This window comes from Rhinopithecus roxellana, chromosome 5 (genome assembly GCF_007565055.1).
Source record: "Rhinopithecus roxellana isolate Shanxi Qingling chromosome 5, ASM756505v1, whole genome shotgun sequence".
NCBI lineage: Eukaryota > Metazoa > Chordata > Mammalia > Primates > Cercopithecidae > Rhinopithecus > Rhinopithecus roxellana.
In genome coordinates this window covers 42785477-42806091 of record NC_044553.1, presented here as the reverse complement: position 1 = coordinate 42806091, position 20615 = coordinate 42785477, and the positions used below count along the sequence as shown (strand labels likewise).

Sequence of the window (20615 nt, the reverse complement as noted above, 5' to 3'; positions counted from 1 at the left end):
AGTTAGCAGGAACCTTCTCCTCAGAGTGCTTCCTGTAAGAATATTTTCCCTAGCCTGTCCTAGTCTGACTCTTTTAATCAGGAATTCTATCATTCCAGACCACTCTGATTAGATAAAGGGTTACATTTGCCCCGGACCACACTATGTGGCGCTTGTCTGGTATGCAACTGTTGAGGCTGTACATTGGCTTCATGTTTACATCTGTTCTGTGACACTGTGCAGCTGAATGAGTTGGGTGTCAGTCTCTGGAAGGACGAGACTCCAGTCTGTAGCTATTTCTATGTCCTCCCACGCTTCATGAGTGCTTTTTGGTGATTCTTACATCAAAATAAGCCCAGTGGATAACCAGAAAACCTAGCAAACAAACAAACAAACAAACAAACAGAGAAAAAACAATTTCGTAGAAGTACGTTAAACAATGTCAGAGCTAGAAGAAACCTTCGAGATGTAGCCCCACTGCCTTTTATAGACCAGAAAACAGACCCAGAGAGGTTACCCAAGTCGCCTCCGGTCACACAGCCCAACTGAAGAATGTGGACGGGTGATTACATCTAATTTACAATCACACTGGGGGTGTTCCTCCTAAAATTTAATGTCTAAATGAGATTCAGCCGCGTCACTGCTTCAACACCCCCCCAACACACACACCGTCCTTTCTGATATTCATTCTACGTCGCTTTTTCTTGAAGAGTCAAGTCGTTAAAATACCAAGTGGAGGCATTCCACAAACAGGTGTCCACACCACGGCCACGCGGACACGGAGTCGGGGAATCTGGATCCCCACATGCCCGCCGAGAACTCTCCAGCTCCGGCTTACAAAGTTTCCTCGCATGGTACGTTCATCTTTGCGATCCCTGGCTGCGAGGCCGAGATGCCTGCTGCTGTGGCCTCCGATGAAGTTCGGAGATGCCCTTTCCTTGCGAAAGCTGGGCCCGGTCGCGTCGGCCGCGGGGTCTGGCGTCCTCGGGCCTGGTGGGCTGCGAGGGAGCGTCTGGCGCGGGGCGGGGTGGGGCGGCCCCTAGGCGCGCGCTGCCCGCCCGGGCTGCAAGAGCCGCGGGCCCGCGAGCCCCGGCGCGGAGCGAGAGGCGCGCGCGGGCCGTGGGGGCTGGGCCGAGGCGGAGCGCGAGGCGGCGGCGGTGGCGGGAGGCGCAGCGGGACTAGGCAGCGGCCCCCGCCCCCCGAAGCCCGTCCCCGCGCGGGGCTGGGGAGCTCAGGGCGGGGAAGCCGCGGGGCCGCGCCACGTCCCTCGCCCGCCCCAGAGCGGGTTTTGCAGGCGGCTCCAGTCTGGGGGCTTTTGTGTCTGCGACTCGGGAGCGGCGAGAGAGCAGACCTCCTCCTCAGAGGGCGCTGTGAGTGTGCCGCCAGGGCCGGGCCGCCAGCCTCTTGCCTCCCCTGTCAGCGGCTCCTGAGGCGGCGGCGGCGGCGAAGAAGAAGGAGTGGGAGGAGGCGGCGGTGGCGGCGGCGCACTCGCCCTCAGCACATGCCGGCCCCGGGTGGGGGGCCGCCCCCAGGCCGCGCTCCCGGCCACCGCCGCTGAGCCCCGCCGGTGCCCGCACGCCGCCCCGCCGCCCCGAGGCCTCGTCCTCCTCCCAAACTTTGCAAAGTCGGCCCGCGTCCCCACCGCCCTCGGCCGTGCCTCGGCTCCGAGGCTCGCCTCGCAGCCGCAGCGGCCCCGCGAGGAGGAGGAGCCGCCGCCGCAGCATCAAAGAGACCGAATTCCCGCGGCCTGGGGGGGAGTCATGCTTTGCGGTCTGTAATGTCAGCAGAACAGGAGAAGGATCCCATTTCGCTGAAGAGAGTTCGAGGTAACCGAGAAGGGTGCCGGATTGGGGGAACCGGGGTGAGTGAGGTGCGCGGGGCCCCGTGCCCGGCCGCCGGGAGGCCATGGGGCTCTGTCCGGGCCTAACTCCGCGCAGCCCGCGTCCCGCCCGCGCCCCGGGGCCGAGGCTGCGATCCGAGCGCGCGGCCCGGGCCCCCGCTGGCCCCCGAGACACCCGCGCGGATCCCTCGCCTCCCGACTTTGTGTTCGGAGGCATTTGGAGCCGAACGCAGCATCCCTTCTTACCCCCTCCTCGCCCACCTCTCCTCGTTCTCAAGATACAGCACAATAGGCACCTCAAAGGGTGAAAAACAGACACCCCCTGGCAGAGACCTCGAACGATGCCCACCCCCTCAAAAAAGTAAGTTGGAGTGCACAAGAGTTGACGCTCTTGAAGAAGGGCTCCTGGGCTTTCACGTCTCTCCTGGCCCCCTTTTTACCCCGGCGCGGCAAAGGCAACAGATATTCAGTTTATTTTCCTTAGGTTTAAGAGGAGAAGCTACAAATTCAGAAGGCATTTTCTCTATTGGTTTATGGATAAGAAATTATCTAAAATCAGTGTTATGCGTGATTGATTTTCATCTTTCTTGCACACTGTTTAGGAATTTTCCTGTCGTCTTACTACTGTTTAAGAAAAATCAGAGGGAACCCTGTGTCAAACAAAAGATACTGCATATAAGTTCACGAAAGTCAAATGCCACCCGGAAACTGGGGGATGCCTTTTAGCTCTGAATAGGGTTAAGACTGAAAGTTCTAGAATTGGAGTAATATAGTTCATTTAGCAAATATTTATTGAACATCTACTATGTGCTAGACCTGTTCTTGTTACTGGGATACAGCAGTGAACAAAGCAGATAGACGATCTTCATCCAGAAGGAGTTCACCCTCTTGTGGGGTAAACAAATGATAAACAGTAGATACAGAATGCCAAATCGTAGGTGATATGGTGGACTACAAAAGAGGAAAAGAGGAGAGGAAATATGTGTGGGGGTGGGAAGTATGGATTGTACGTAAGGTGATCATGAAAGGGCTCACCTGGAAGATGATGTTTGAGCAAAGACCTAAAGGAAATGATAGAGCAGGGCCATATGGATTCACGTGGGAAGAGCACTCTCAGAAAAGCAACAGCAAATGCAAAGCCCCTGTGTCTGGAATATGCCCAGTATATGCAATCAACAGCAAAGAAGCTATTGTAACTGCAGCAAAGTGAGTAAGGAAAGAGTCCTGTGACAGGGGCTGAGGGGTAGGATCAAGAATTATTTGATTCTTGAAAAGTGAGCAAAGATGACAGATACCATTAAGAGTACATTTTGTGCATTTTTAAATTATAGCATTTTAATTGTAAAATTACAGTCGTTCAGTAGTCTTAATGCTGTGGGCTGTAGGATGATTGTGTATTAGAGGGCCTGGTGTGCCATTTAAAAGACTGGCTTTTACTCTGAGAAAAGGTCTGCAGAGTTTTGAGCATAAGAGTGAGTGATCTGACATTTTAAACAGGGCATCGTAAGCTGCTGTGCGGAGAACAGACTGTAGAGAAAAGGCTGAAGCAGGGGAGACTAGTAGGGAGGCGATTGCAGTAGTCATCCAAACAGGGTAAACAGGGTAAAGTGCCTTATAAATCAGTAAGTAATAAGGTAAGTTTCGGCTGACTTAAGTGATGTAGAGATGAAGGACCACAGTCGCTCATTTTTGTTTTTGTTCAGTGTGACCAGAAATTAAACAAATAGAGAACTAGCTTGTGACACACAATCCAAAAGACATCCACTCAAGAGTATTTTGGTAGAAAATGATTTTCTTAGCCATTTAAGAGAAAACATAATTTAGAGAAGAGTATTGTTTTTAAAGGCTTAATATCAGCACAACCTTTGATTTGGTGAAATATTTTGTCTTTTCTGTTTGTGGTTGTGAGTTGCCAAAGCCTTTAAGGAATAGACCTTCCTGAGATACAATTATTCCCCTGATATTTTTGCTGTATAATTTTGCCTACTATTATAAATTGTTTTGGGGTTAAAGGAAAAGAAAGAGGTGTCAAGTTTATACCTTTGAACTGAATTATCAGTCCTAATCAAATGTAATTCTAAATAAAATGGATGAGTGTTTTATTGGGGGCAAGAACACAGATATATCTTCATTTTGTTCCAACTGCTGTTAAGTTCTACGGCTTAGCTATTGGGATTGGCTCCGGTGTCAGCTCAAGAATATTCTGAGAGTTAAGTACCAGAATAAAAGACAAAACACTTTTTAAAATAAAAAGTCAATATTTTCATGTTATGGGGAGGATTTCCTTAATGTCATTTTGTAATCATTAGAACATTCATTTAAAAAATATTTTTGGGCCGGGCGCGGTGGCTCAAGCCTGTAATCCCAGCACTTTGGGAGGCCGAGGCGGGCGGATCACAAGGTCAGGAGATCGAGACCATCCTGGCTAACACGGTGAAACCCCGTCTCTACTAAAAATACAAAAAACTAGCCGGGCGAGGTGGCGGGCGCCTGTAGTCCCTGCTACTCCAGAGGCTGAGGCAGGAGAATGGCCTAAACCCGGGAGGCGGAGCTTGCAGTGAGCTGAGATCCGGCCACTGCACTCCAGCCTGGGCGACAGAGCAAGACTCCGTCTCAAAAAAAAAAAAAAAAAAAAAAAAAAAAATTTTGGATTGTTTTATAATGAGCTCTTCCGAAGCACAATTCTGATGAACTTCATTGCCCTGGAACTTTTTGTTAATATAATTTATATCATCAGACTGCATGCAGGATGTGATGTTTGCAGGGCATAAACTCTGGAACAGTGCTTTTCAAACTTTTCCATATGCTGATGTAATAGAGACAGACCTTTTTAATGGTTATGTATTTATTTTACATGTATTAAAACAAAAAAGTCACCAAATACCTTGCTTAGGATAAGGCTAAGATACATATGTGTATAAATACACACATATAGCACTTAAATGAATTATTAATAAAGTAATATTATAGGTAGAACCCAGATATGGCAAAATTAAAACATGAATGACTGAGGACTTTACAGTAGCATGCTCTGCAGACTAAAAGCATCATAATCATTTGTGATGCTTATTAAAACATAGATTCGTGTAGATTCGTGGATCTACAGAATCAGGACTTCTGGGATCCACAGAGTCGGGACTTCATCTTTAACAAGATCCCCAGGTGCTCCTTATGCATACTGAAGTTTGAGAACTGCTACTAATAGACCTAGATCACAGAGGTGTGAGTAGACCAGAAGCAGCTGGCTGTGGTCTTCCAAACTGTCCTTATATATTAACATTAGATTTAGAATTACTCTTTAGTGACGTGGTATCTTACTTCTATTTTCTACCAATTCTTAATACTCCACCCCAAACCTTCAGCTTTTGATTATAAGACAGATCTGTGAGGACAGGTACTACGTCTTGATTGTCTTATTTGCCTTGCCCATAGTAAATGTCAAATGAATGAATGAGTGAATACATGAATTATGCTGCTTTCTGATAGTCCATTGCCCCTCATACTGCTTTTATTTGCCCTTTTCCCTTAGAATATCAACTGTCATGGTTATTTTAACCAACACTCCCATTCTCCAGTATTCCTAGAACTCTTTTAGGCATTGATCTGATGGCCATATTCATTCATGTATTCAACAAATATTTATTGAACAATCACAGTGCCATATAGTAGAAATACACTGATTAAGATATGACACCTGGCTGGGCGCGGTGGCTCACGCTTGTAATCCCAGCACCTTGGAAGGCTGAGGCAGGTGGATTACTTGAGTTCAGGAGTTTAAGACCAGCCTGGGCAACAACCTGTCTCTACTAAAAATACAAAAAATTAGCTGGGCATGGTGGCATGTGCCTGTGGTCTTAGCTACTTGGGAGGCTGAGGTGGGAGAATCACCTGAGCCTAGGGAGGTTGAGGCTGCAGTGAGCTGAGATCGCACGACTGCGCTCCTGCCTGGGCAATTGGAGTGAGACCTTATCTCAAAAAAAAAAAAAAAAAGATACGACACCTGTCTTCAAGAAATTGTTAAGTCTAGTACAGAACAGTGACAAATAAATAGCTACAAATAGCATGGTAAGGGCTGTGATTATAGGAATTAAAAGAGCACATCTTTTTGGGAATCAAGGAGGGAGAAGAGTTCTAAGAAGCAGTCTTAAGTGATGTACAAAAAACATCAGAGGAGATAAAAATGTGAGAAAGGGTCTAGGAGGTCTCTTGTGATTTTGAGAAGGCAGTTTTAGGAGGAGACCACATTTCAAAGTGTTGAACATTAACGTGGGGCCAGGTATGGTGGCTCATGCCTGTAATCCCAACACTTTGGAAGGCTGAGGCATAGAGCATCGCTTCAGCCCAGGAGTTTGACACCAGTCTGGGCAACATACGGAGAACCCATCTCTACAAAACATTTAAAAATTAACGGTGGTATGCACCTGTAGTCCCAGCTACTCAGGAGGCTGAGGTAGGAGGATCCCTTGAGCCCAGGAGGTCGAGGCTGCAGTGAGCCATGTTCACACCAATGCACTCCAGCCTAGGTGACAGAGCAAGACCCTGTCTCAAAACAAAAACAAAAAATGTGGTAAAAGATTAAACGATGAAGATGTGGCTTAAAACTTAAAATAATCTTGGTGGTAGACAGAAAGACATAGCAAATATCTTAAAAAGAGAGTCAAGAGAAAATATTAGTCTTTTTTTTCTTCATTGGAAAAAGACTTAAACATATTTGAAAATTTGCAGAAGAACCCAATGTAGAAGGAGAGGGGAAAAACTGGAAAGGCACCAGAGAGAGAGAGAGAGGATAATTCATTTATTAATAAAGCATTCAATACATGTTTTAAAAATATAGACCATATGCTATACAGTCATTATTCCAGTAGCTGGAGATGAGACAGACAAGGTTTCTATTCTCATAAATCAGGTCTTTGCAGCTAAGGGAACAGGATTAGCATCAAGTATACACATGGAAGTTTAGTCCTGGAGAAAAGGAGAATGGAGAAAAAAAAATTTAGAGATGACGAAGGAAGTTGAGGGCATTTATTTCAGTGCTTTTAACCAGAGGTAGAAATAACGTAGAAGGGATAAGGATGTATTTTAGAATGGAATAGTACAGAAATGTCATAAAAGTTACTAAAAATGGACTTTACAAGAAAATATAGACTGTCTCGATGGGATTAATACAGAGGATTTGGATTAAGATTGGAGAAGGAGCATAATTTATGCAGTCACAAATTGGGGGTTGGGGAAGAGCCTGTGAGAGAAAGTCTGAAGGAAAGGTTTTTTATTTTTGTTTTTAAAATTGGTCCATATAAGAGCTAGGCAGATTATCAGGAAAGTGAGTTTGGTTTTAGACACATTGAATGAGTATCCTCCTGGGATATTCCAGTGTATACAATGGATATATTTGGTTTGGAACTGGGTTGAGTAGTCCGACCCAGAAGTAGAGATCTGGAAGTCATCAGTAAACAGGTGAATACTAATTAATGCCTTGGGAGTATATGAGCTCACACAAGAGAGAGTGAGCAGTAAAAAGAGAACAGCATTGAGACCATCAACTTTGGAAACACTAACATTTGGGAGACAAGGCGGGGAAAAAGACCCTGAAAAGCAGAATGTGAAGGAGTAGTCAGAGAGGTAGGAGAAAAACCGTGAGAGAGTGGTGTTACAGATGATGGAGGAGGAATGGATTAATGAGGGGTAGATAAATGAATTTTGTTTTTAATGTGTGGAATAAAATGTTTCTATCCATGAGATGTCCATGATGCTTTTTCTCCCATATTCCCCCTCTTGGGGAACATGGCCATCTTTATCCATCCCCTACTCCCATGCAACACTGTCCCAAGTCCTAGAATTTCTGTCTCCTTAATTTTTTTGTTTTGTTTGTTTGTTTTTTGAGATGGAGTCTTGCTCTGTAGCCCAGGCTGGAGTGCAATGGCATGATCTTGGCTCACTGCAACCTCTGCCTCCCAGGTTCAAGTGATTCTCCTGCCTCAGCCTCCTGAGTAGCTGGGATTATAGGCACATGCCACCACGCCCAGCTAATTTTTGTATTTTTAGTAGGGGGGGAATTCACCATGTTGGCCAGGCTGGTCTCGAACTCCTGACCTCAGGTGATCCGCTCACCTTGGCCTCCCAAAGTGCTGGGATTACAGGTGTGAGCCACCGCGCCTGGCCTCTCCCTAATGTTTTGAACCCATTGACTTATTGACCTTTCCACAGCCGCTTCTTTATTTTAGGTTTTGCTTTTCCCTTTGATTATTTCAGTAACCCTCTCATTGGTTTCATGGCTTCCCCCTTAGTCCCTCTTAATCCATTTCCACATTGCCACTGATTGTGATGAATAGCTTACCAAGTACTTTTCTGAGTGTTTTAAATGGATCTTCTTGCTTAATCCTCTCAGTAAATCTGTGAATTAGATGTTATTATTATTGTTGGTTTACAGTTGAGGAATTGACATTCAGAGAGGTTAAGTAGTATGTGCTTAAGTAACATATATAAGTTTATCCAGTAAATAAGCAGCAAAGGCACAACTCAAAATCTAGGGCCCAAGCTCTTAGCTACTATGCTACATTGCCATAGTGGTCCCCAAACACAATTGAGCCACGTTACTCTCTTTTGTAGAATTATTCAGTGGTTTCCTATTACCTTTCAAGTAAAAATCAAACTTTCTTACGTTGGCTCTTTTTGATTTGGCCCAGGTCTACCACTTAAGTCCTCTATTCTTCACACTCCATGAAGTGCTTTCCCTATTTCTTATGCTCCAGTCCTACAGTATTCACACTTCCTCTCTAAATGTTGTCGTGGTCTCTCTTGCTTTTAAAACTTCCTTTGCATATTCTATCCCTCCTGCTAAAACTGCCCGCTTGTTCTCCCACCTTTGGGCGATACTCATCCTCAAAGTTTCAGCTCAGTTGAAATCTCCCAGGATGTTTTCCTGAGCTCCCCACTCAGCCAAGATTAGGTGGGAGTTCCTTGTGTTCCCTCAGTATCCTGTGCTCATCTCTATCATAGTGTTTATCACATTAAATTTAAGAGTTTCAAAAGAAAAAGGTTGTTTCCTATAGGTTATAAGATCCTTACAGGGAGAAATTATTACTTTTATTTATTTTATACTTCCACAAGTTCAACAAATGTTTCTGGAATCCAATTTGATGAACATTAATGAAGAGGTTTCAGTAGCGTCAAGCCATTAGTCTTCCTGGTTTGCTTTTCCCAGGTGTGTAGAGAAGTTACCTCCTGGGAAGATTATACAGTTTTGTCTTCTGACATTCTTGTTTTAAGCAACCCAAGAGGTCTGAGTCATCTTTAACATCAAAATTAGCCTTAAAGTATGGTCAAGAATGATTTCAGATCTCCTTTTTTACTCCTAATCTCTATAGATGTGCCAACTGCAATAATGAGAAACAGTACAGCATTGTAACTGTGAGCCTGACTGCCAAGGTTTTTATCCCAGCTCTGCCATTTATTAGCTGTATAGTCCTTGGCAAGTTACTTAACATCCCTGCATCAGTTTCCTCAGCTGCAAAATGAGAACAATAATGGTACTTATCTCATGGAGTTGCTTGAAGGATTAAATTGGTTAATATATATAAACCACTTAGAACATTGTCTTCTGCATTCTAAGTTATCTGTCTGCTATTAACATCAGAAATAGGTCTAAAATACGCATTCTGTTTAAGTAATGTGATCAGCATTCACTTTTAGGTATATTTAATCAGTCAGTCAATAAATGTAAATAACCTACAGCAGATTCTTATTTTGTTTAGGAGTGGGTGTGAAGAGAACAGAAATGTTTTCTTCCTACAGAAAGAAAACAACAAAAAAAAATTTTTTAAGCAGAAAACTCTGAGGTTTCACCATTTTGTTGGAAAAGACAAATAGAAACTGTTTATTGAATAATATTCATGAATATCTGCAGCTTTGTTCCCCATGATTTCTGAGTTGTTTTGGCTAAAAATTTGCCTGACTTTGTTCATGAAAGAAGTTCATTATCAGAGGTATTATTGTATAGCTATCTTCACATGTGAATACCATCCACCTATTCTCCTAAGCTTTACCTTTCTAAGCAACCTTAAACCCCATGGACCTCAGTAACACAAAGAGGTAAGTGGGAGACCAGTGGGAATTTGAAGACTTGTTTTGCGGAGGGAAATGTTAGATTCTTAAATATAAAATTATTACCATAAAACTCAATGTTCAAAAAAGAATTTTAGGTGGTTTTGCTCACAGATTGCTTGAAAATGAAAAATGTATTTAAATGATTTCAAGCATCAGGAGTTTTGCTGTATATTAAGTATGAGCAATTATTTGATTCTTGAAAAGTGAGCAAAAATGATAGATACCGTTAAGAGTACGTTTTGTTCATTTTTAAATTACAGCATTTTAATTGTAAAATTACAGTTGTTCAGTAGTCTTAAGAATGCTGTGGGCTGGGCCAGGCACAGTGGCTCACGCCTGTAATCGCAGCACTTTGGAGGCCGAGGCGGGCAGATCACGAGGTCAGAAGATCGAGACCATCCTGGCTAACACGGTGAAACCTCGTCTCTACTAAAAATACAAAAAATTAGCCGGATATGGTGGTGGGCGCTTGTAGTCCCAGCTACTCAGGAGGCTGAGGCAGGAGAATGGTGTGAACCCGGGAGGCGGAGCTTGCAGTGAGCCAAGATTGTGCCACTTCACTCCAGCCTGGGCGATAGAGCAAGACTCCATCTCAAAAAAAAAAAAAAAAAAAAAAGAATTACCTTTTTCTATTTATACTTTTGTTAAAATGAAACATTCATGACATGTTAGGAAGATAGGACTTTGAAGTTTGGCGCCTTCGTTTATTTATATAACCACTTTATTATTTGACTTCTAAGACCATTGCTAATTCTTTTTCTATGTCAGACTCATCACCATCTCAAGGTTTTCAGATTCAAGGGCATCACATTTCTCTGTTCAATATGTGGGTATATGGTGTTATAGAAAAACTGCATGCAAATTATTCATCTGCAGTCATCAGTTCATTTTATATGGACTACTGAATCATTATAAATTGGTAATAGGTTTATTCAAACCATTAGATTTGAAAAAAATGAACTTGAGGAGAGCACTGGCTCTTACTGTCAATTCTTTATTTACCATCTTCCCAAATGGGATTATGACATCAAATTAAAATTAAAATATAGAAGTTCTTTTAATTTGAACCAGAAGTTTCCATTTTTTCTTCCTATGAGTCACTGAGGAAGACTTACTGTATGGATAAGATTTTAGGGAGGCAATAGTATCTTAGAGGTAGATAAGCCTAGTTTTACTCAATTAACCAAAGAAGAAATAGATAAATTGGACTTCATCAAAATTTTAAAATTGTGAGTGTCAAGGGATACTGTCAGTAAAAATAGACAACCCACACGATGGAAGAAAATGTTTGCAAATCTTGTAGCTAAGAGCTTAGTATCCAGAATATATAAATAATTTTTACAATTCAGCAACAAAATACAACCTAAGAAATGAATGGCCAAAGGGTTTGAATAGACATTTCTCCAAAGAAAAGATATAAATGGTCTGTAAGTACATAAAAAGATGCTTGGCATCATTAGTCATTATGGAAATGCAAATCAAAACCACAATGAGATATCACTTTATATTCATTCACTAGGAGGCTGTATTAAAACAAAAACAGAAAAATGTTGGTGAGGATGTGAACTGTAACCCTCATACTTTGCAGATGAAAATATAAAATGGTGCAGCCGCTGTGGAAAACAGTTTGGCAGTTTCTCAGAGTTAAACATAAAATTGCTATATGACCCAGTGATTCCACCTCTAGATAGATACTCAAGAGGATTGAAAACATGCTCACACAAAAACTTGTGGGGAAAAAAAAAAAAAAAAACTTGTACAAGAATGTTTATAGAGGTATTATTCATAGTAGCCCCAAAAGTGGAAATAACTGAAATGTCCATCAGCTAGTGAATGAATAAACAAAATGTGGTATATTTATATATTGGAATGTTAATCAGCCATAAAATGGAGTGAAATACTGATACATGCTACAACATAGATGAACCTTGAAAATGTTATACTAAATGAAAGAAGCTGTATACAAAAAGCTACATATTGTATGATTCCATTTATATGAAATGTCCAGAATAGGCATATTCATAGATAGAAAGTAGATTAAGGTTCAAGTAGGTGGATCACTTGAGGTCAGGCGTTTGAGACCCGCCTGGCCAACATGGTGGAACCCGGTCTCTACTACAAATACAAAAATTCGCCAGGCGTGGTGGCAGCCACCTGTAATCCCAGCTGCTCGGGAGGCTGAGACAGGGAAATTGCTGAAACCTGAACCTTGGAGGCAGAGGAGGTTGCAGTGAGCCAAGATTGTGCCACAGCACTCCTGCATGGGTGATAGAATGAGACTCTGTCTCAAAAAAAAAAAAAAAAAAAAAAAAAGTGGATTAGTAATTGTCAGGGGGTGGGGGAATGAGGAGTGACTGTTGATGGGATAGGGTTTCTTTTGGGGATGATAATGTTCAGGAGTTAGATGGTGATGATCGTTACATAACCAGGTAAATAAAAGTCACTGACTGTACACTTAAAACAAAAATCTAGTTTTAGATTTCATTGCTTCTTTTGATCAGTGGTGTGACTGTTTTACGTTTATTTTTCTTAACTTTTTAAAAATTGAGAATGACTTGCTTTATGAACTCAAAAGTATCTGAGACAGATCTCAATGAATTTAGAAAGTTTATTTTGCCAAGGTTAAGGATGCACCCATGACACAGCCTCAGGGGTTCCTGTGCCCAAGGTGGTTGGGATATAGCTTGCTTTTATACATGTTAGGTACACATGAGACATCAACTAATATTGATACATTGGCTTGGTCCAAAAGAAGCGGCGGGGTGAGGGGTAAGCAGGTGTCCAGGTCATAGGCAGATAAGAGACAAAAGTTTGCATTCTTTTGAGTCCTTGATCAGCCTTTCACTGAATACACGATTTAGTCTGACTCAGTGAATCTCCATTTTTTACATAAACAACAGGGCAGAGAAACCGATCAGATAGGCATTTGTCTCAGGTTAGCAGAGGGATGAGTGTCTGTCCTGCACGTTTGAAGATAAGCTATCAGTTTACACTGGCAGGGTGAAATTCAACAGAACTCTTCCTTATGGGCAAATTGTGAGGGAGGTACGTAGTTGGTTTTTTTTTTTTTTAAACTTTGTTGCTGTCTTATTTAGGAATAGAATGGGAGGCAAATTTGCCTAGCTACATAGTTCTCAGCTTGACCTTTCCCTTGGCTTAGTGATTTTGGGGTCCCGAGATTTATTTTACTTTCACACCTACCTCATAGGTTTATGAAGATTAAGGAAAAGAACATGGATGTCATATCTAACAGGCTTCTAAGTTAAGATGATGGAACAAGGCTGCTTTACAGAATCTTTTCCTCACTTTTCTCTCTCTTTTTTTTTTTTTTTTTTGAGAAGGAATCTTGCTTTGTCGCCCAGGCTGGAGTGCAGTGGCACAATCTCAGTGGATCACTGCAACCTCCTCCTCCTCCTGGGTTCAAGTGATTCTTCTGTCTCAGCCTTCCAAGTAGCTGGGATTACAGGCGCCCGCCACCACACCCGGCTAATTTTTGCATTTTTAGTAGAGACAGGGTTTCACCATGTTGGCCAGGCTGGTCTCAAATTCCTGACCTCAGGTGATCTGCCCGCCTCAGCCTCCCAAAGTGCTGGGATTACAGGCATGAGCCACCACACCCGCCGTTTTTCTTTTTTAAATTAACCTTAACAGCTTTATTGATGTTAATAGTAATGATAGTTTCTGGCTGATCGGACTTGAAATGTAAATCAACTAGGATTTGGTCAGGAAACAGAAACCACATCAGTTATTTTTAACAAAGAATTTAATATAAAGTATTGTTAACAGAGATTTAAGTAATAAAAATAAGATGCCAAAGTTTTCACAGAGATAGCAACTGGGGGAACTAGCTGCCATTCCTAAGGCTATGGAACAAAGGAATGAGGCTGAAATTATTAAATTGTACAAACTCAGAGGAGGGGCCCTGTGGAGTGTAAACTCAAATCTCTGAGAAAGGAATACTGTTTAAGCTGGTATTAATACCTCTGGACTTGGAAGAGCAGCCCTGTAGGCCTGGGACCCAGACACCCGGTGCACGTGTCTCTGAGGAGCACAGAAGTCTGTTTCTGCAAGTGTTGGAAATGCTACAAACTAGATTTACTGCAACTGCTATGACTGAAACAAACTGCCAGTGCAGGGGAGGAGACATCAGGCCAGGGGTGCCATGGAGAGGAACAGAAGGAGCATATTCATTTTTCTCCTCCAGCCTTCCAGTCTCCCTCTAGCACACCCTATTGGCGTAGCCTGGTAGAGATGAAGCAGAGAGTATAGAATGATGTGAACAGGGTGATTGATTTTTTTCTTTGTATTTGTGTGCATTGCTTATATTTCTTTATAATGAGCATGTCTATTTCCTACAAAAAAAAATAGTGATTTTTTAAAAAGTAGTAACTACAGTATTTGTCATAAAGCTTAAAAAGCAAAGTAGTGTAGCCTAGGGGAGAGAATTGTACATTGCTACTCAGTGTGTGGTTGATGGACCGCCAATATCTATATTACCTGAGGAGGATTGTTAGAAATCCAAGTTCATGGGCTGTGTCCCAGAATTACTCAAACAGAATCTTCGGGAGTGGGACTCAGGAATCTATATTTTAACAAACTTTTGGGGTAATCCTTATGCATACTGAAGTTTGAGAACCACTAATACATACTTTAAAACTTCATATATAGGCTTTTGAGTCAGAAAGACACAACTCTGTGACCTTGGGCAAGTTAGTTAAATCTGAGCCTCTGTTTTCTCATCTATAAAATGGGTATAACCATAGAATTTTTTGAGGATCAGATGAAATAATGTATATAAAGTGCTTATCCCAGTATCTGACACAGTAAACATTCACTGAATTAATTTTTGTAACAAGCTGGTATTGTGGAAATTGTCTTACTTTTTGTCTTTTAATTGTTACATCAGTTAACTGTTGAAATATACTATAGCAAGTGAAGGAACAAACAAAAACAAAAACACTTGGACTCAATTTAATTCAACAAACATTTATTGCCTATGGATAAGGCCATATACTGTGGGTAGATAAAAAATAAATGACATTAGCTCTTCTTATAAAGATATCTTTATATATCGTTTATCTTTAAAGATATCTTTATGTATCTTATGTACATATACACACACATATACAGTATACCTTTGAACAACATGGGTTTGAACCTGAAATTTTTTGAAGAATTGAAACAAATAGAAAAAAACTCACAGATGAACCCTGTAGCCTAGAAATACGAACAAATTAAGAAAAAGTTAAGTATGTCTTAAGTGCATAAAATATATGTAGATACTAGTCTACTTTATCATTTACTACCATAAAACTTACACAAATCTATTATAAAAAGTTAAAATTTATCAGAACTTACATACACAAGCATTTGTAGACCCTAAGTGGCACTATTTGCAGTTGAGGGAAATGTAAACAATGATGCAGTATTAAATCATAGCTGCATAAAATTAACTGTACTTACTGTACTACTGTAATTTCATAGCCACCTCTTATTGCTATTGTGGTGAGGTCAAATGTTGCAAGTATCTGCTTAAAATACCACATGGTGCTAATCATCTCTATGAAAGCAGTTCATTTCTCCAATAAATTGCACATCACAGTAAAAAGCCGTACCTTTTGGTTCTCACATATTTTTCATCATCTTTAGTGCTGTACCGTAAACCTTACATAACACCATGGGACCCATACAGAGTACCACTAGTGATGCTGGAAGTGCTCCCAAGAAACAGAAAAGCCATGACATTACCAGAAAAAGCTGAATTGCTTGATATGTACCGTAGATTGAGGTCTTCAACTTTGGTTGCCTACCATTTCAGACAGATGATTCATCTTGTAAATAGACGATGAAAACATACAGTATGATAAATATACTACTATAAATGTATTTTCTTTTATGATTTCTTAATTATATCTTCTCTAGCCTACTTTATTGTAAGAACACAGTATGTAATAAAACATGTAACATACAATATATTTGTTAATCAAGTCTTTATGTTATCTGTTAAGGCCTCCAGTCAACAGTAGCCTATTTTAGTAGTTAAGTTTTAGGGTAATCAAAAGTTATACATGGACTTTTGACTGCACAGAGGATCAGAGTTTCTAACACCTGCATTATTCAAGAATCTATATCACAATGTGTATAGTTCAAGGATCAACTATATCCATCCATTGTTGACAGATGCTTATGTTGTTTCTATGTCTTGGCTCTTGTGAATAATGTTGCAACAAACATGGGAGTACACATAACCCTCTGAGATACTGATTTCATTTCCTTTGGATGTATATCCAGAAGTTGGATTACTGGATCATAATGTAGTTCTATTTTTAATTTCTTGAGGAACTTCCAAACTTCTCTTTAATGACTGTACCAACTTACATTCCCACCAGCAATGGATGAGGTTTCCCTTTCCTCCACATCCTCGCCAACACTTACTATCTCTTGCCTTTTTTTTTTTTCTTTTTTGAGATGGAGTCTTGCTCTGTTGCCCGGGATGGAGTGCAGTGGCACAGTCTTGGCCCACTGCAACCTCTGCCTCCAAGGCTTGAGAGATTCTCTTGCATCAGCCTCCTGAGTAGCTGGGATTACAGGTGCCTGCCACCATGCCTGGCTAATTTTTTGTATTTTTAGTAGAGATAGAGTTTCACTGTGTTGGCCAGGCTGGTCTTGAACTGCTGACCTTGTGATATACCCGCCTCGGCCTCCCATAGTGCTGGGATTACAGACATGAGCCACCGTGCCCAGCCTTTTATTATTATTATTATTATTTTTTTTTTTTTTTTTTTTTTTTTTTTTTTTTTTAATTTAAAGACAGGGTCTCACTATGTTGACCTTGGCTGGTCTTGAACTCCTGACCTCAAGTGATCCTCCTACCTTGGCCTCCCAATGTGCTGGGATTACAGACATTAGCTACCACACCTGCCTTTTTTTTTTTTCTTGTCTTTTTGATAATACATCCTAACAAATGTGAGGTTATTTCTCATTGTGGTTTTGATTTGATTTCCCTGATGAGTAGTGATGTTGAGCACCTTTTCAGGTACCTGTTGGCCATTTTTATGTATTCTTTGGAAAAATGTATATTTAGGTCCTTTCTCTATTGATTAAGCATTGTTTTTGCTTTTGGATGAGTACCTGTATATTTTTGGTATTAACTCCTTAAGAGGTATATGATTTGCAAATATTTTCTCCCATTTTTGTAGGCTGCTTTTTCGTTTTGTTTTCTTTTCTATGCAGAAGCTTTTTAGTTTGAGGTATTCCCACTTGTTTATTTCTGCTTTTGTTGCTTGCGCTTTTGGTCATATCCCAAAAATCATTGCCAAGACCAATGTCAAGGAAGTTTTTTCCTCTGTTTTCTTCCAGGAGTGTTACAATTTCAGGTCTTACATTTAAATCTTTAGTCCATTTCCAGTTAATTTTTGTGAGTAGTTATAAGATAGGCATCTAGTTTCATTCATCTGCATGTGGATGTTCAGTTTTTCCAGCACCATTTGTTGGAGAGACTAGACTATCCTTTCCCCCATTTTGTACTCTTGGTACCCTTGCCACATATTAATAATGTATTTGTTGGTTTATTTCTGGACTCTTGATTGTGTTCGATGGTGAATGTGTGTGTTTTTATGCCGATATTACTGCAGCTTTGTAGTATAGTATGAAATCAGGAAGTGATTTTTTGTTCACTTATTTCTCAAGATTGCTTAGGCTATTCAGAAACTTGTGATTCCATATGAATTTTAGGATTTTTTTTTCTTTTTTTGTGGAAAATGCCATTGGAATTTTGATGGAGATTATATTGAATATTTAGATAAAAACTCTTTAAAAACCCTATTGAGGGACACAGAGGAAGACTTCTAATAAATGGAATAGTATTCCCTGTTGTGGCTAGCCATCTGGAACAAAATAATATTGTTTTTTATCTCACATCCCAAAATAAATTCCAAATGGAGTAAAGATATAACATAAAAATATGGCCATAGTTTGAAAAAAATAACTTGATAGTTCCTTAAAAAATTGAAAATAGGATGTATTAGTCCAGTCACAGAAAGAAAAATACTGGATGATTTCACACCGCTGATAAAGACATACCCAAGACTGGATGATTTATAAATAAAAAGAGGTTTAATGGACTTATAGTTCCACGTGGCTAGAGCGGCCTCACAATCATGTGGAAAGCAAGGAGGAGCAAGTCACATCTTATGTGGATGGTGGCAAGCAAAGAGAGAGCGTCTGCAGGGAAACCCTGTTTTTAAAACCATCAGATCTCATGAGACTTATTCACTATCATAAAAACAGCATAGGGAAGACCTGCCCTCATGATTCAGTTACCTCTCACCAGATCCCTCCCACAACACATGGGAATTCAAGGTGAGATTTGGGTAGGGACACAGCCACACCATATCATAGGATAAACTATCCAACAATTTCACTTCTGTGTATATATCTGAAAGAGTTGAGAATAGAGTCTCAAAGAGGTATTATAACATGTATGTTATTAACATTAGTCACAGTAGCTAAAAGGTAGAAACAACTGAGGTATCCATCTACAGATAAATGGATAAACAGAATGTAGTATGTACATACTATATGTGGATTATTATTCAGCCACAAAAAGGAAGGAAATTCTGACACATGCTATAGTACCTTGAGGACATTATGCTTAATGAAATAAGTCAGTCACAGAACGACAAGTATTGGATGATTCTACTTGTGTGAAATATCTAGAGTAGTTCAAATTCATAAAAGCTGAAAGTAGATGGGAATCCCAGGGGATGGGGAAGTTGATGGGGATCATAGGGGTGAGAAGGGAAAAATGGGGAGTTGTTGCTGGATGGATATAGTTTCAGTTTTACAAGATGAAGACATTCTGGAGGTTGGTTGTGCAGTAATGTGAATATACTTAATACCACTGAACTGTATACTTTAAGATGGTAAACTATATGTGTTTTACTGCAATTAAAAACTAAAATTAAAAAAATTAAGCCATAAAAATATTAGGAAAAAAACCTAAGAGAATTATTTTTTAGTTTCTAAAAATGAGACATAAGCATAAGACAAAGCCCAGAATTTAAAAAATAAAGTGTTATGCATTTTATTACATAAAATTATTTTTTTAAATTCTGGATAGCTTTATAGAGGAAACTGGGTAGAGGGTATATGCAAATTCTCTTTACTATCTTCACATTTTTATAAATGTAAAACTCTAAAATTTTAAATATGTTTAAAATTTTATAGCAAGGAATCAAAACATAATAACTTGACAAAAGTATTTACAGTTTAAATATGTTCAGTATTTTTTTTTAGTATATGAAGAGCTTCTATAAATCACTAAGAAGAGGATCAAACACTCAGTAGAAAAATGGCAAGGAATATTAGCTCCCAAGTGATTCTAACATGCAGCGAAGATTGAAAATGGCTAGTTTAGATATTTTTGATAAATCAGAGTAAAATTTGAAAAAAAACGTTTCTTAAAAACAAAAGCAGACTCCTTTTTCCCCGAGACGGCAGATTAGAGGCTTTTGGCATGCCTCAGCCACCTCAAAATAGCAAGATAGTACATAAAGATCAACTCCGTGAGCTTTAATTCAAAAAGGAAAATGAGTATCCAATGGAATTGTGAAGGATACCCTCAATCCCAGAAAGGAGAACACTGGCAAACAGCTCCCATAATGGCATCCAGTTGATAAAAGTGAGTGAGGCCTAAGTATGTGAGAGAGGTAGAGAGCCCGACTTGCTGACTCACCTTTCCACTGGGGATCTGAGCAACCCAGGTGGAGGGAAAGCACTTTGTTTCTCCCAAGCCCTGGAGCTAACTTGGGGAAAATCTTGCAGATACTATGAGGGAAAAACACTGGGAAGAGCTGCAGACATATTCCTAGACCCTGAGAGCAGCATGCCATTTTAAATCTGGGTATGTACAAAATCAGGAATTCCTTGGTGACCTGACAGTGTGGCTATATAGACATTTCAGTCTCATGCTAGAGATTGGAGTGCCTGCTGTGGAGTGGTAGGTATGTCTACAGGACCCCAATGGCAGGCACAGCCACCGTCCATCAACCACAGAATATACATTCTTCTCATCTGCACATGAACTTACTCTAAGATTGACCACATGCTTGGCTGTAAAGCAAGTCTCAGTAAATTCAAAAAAATCGAAATCATACCAACCGTACTCTTGGACTACAGTGGAATAAATGTAGAAGTACCAAGAAGATCTCTCAAAATCACACAGTTGCATGGAAATTGAACAGCTTGCTCTTGAATGACTTTTGGGTAATGAAATGACATTTGGGTAATGAAATCAAGGCAGAAATTTTAAAAATTCTTTGAAATAAATGAAAACAGAGGCACAACATACCAAAATATCTGGGATGCAGTGACAACAGTATTAAAAGGAACATATGTAGCTCTGAACACCACCTCAAAGAGTTAGAAAGATCTCAAATTAATGATCTAACATCCCACCTAGAAGAACTAGAAAAACAAGAACAAACTAACCTGAAGGCTAGCAGGAGAAATGAAATAACTAAAATCAGAGCTGAATTGAACAAATTGAGACACCAAAATCCATACAAAGTATCAATGAAACAAACATACACGCTGGGATCAGATGAATTTATAGCTGAATTCTACCAGAAATTCAAAAAGAGAAGAACTGGTACCAGTTATACTACTATTCTAAAAAATTGAGGAGGAGGAA

General features: G+C 40.4%; 1 protein-coding gene across 1 annotated transcript in view; it reads left to right on the top strand.

The window, feature by feature from the left end:
- The first annotated feature begins 1296 nt into the window (after positions 1-1296).
- The window catches only part of PYGO1 (pygopus family PHD finger 1), a 46210-nt gene continuing 26891 nt past the window's right edge, over positions 1297-20615 (top strand). The window contains exon 1 of the mRNA XM_030929674.1: positions 1297-1805. Within this exon, the coding sequence (XP_030785534.1) occupies positions 1757-1805 (49 nt within the window). The 5' untranslated portion in view covers positions 1297-1756. The remainder of the gene's footprint in view (positions 1806-20615) is intronic.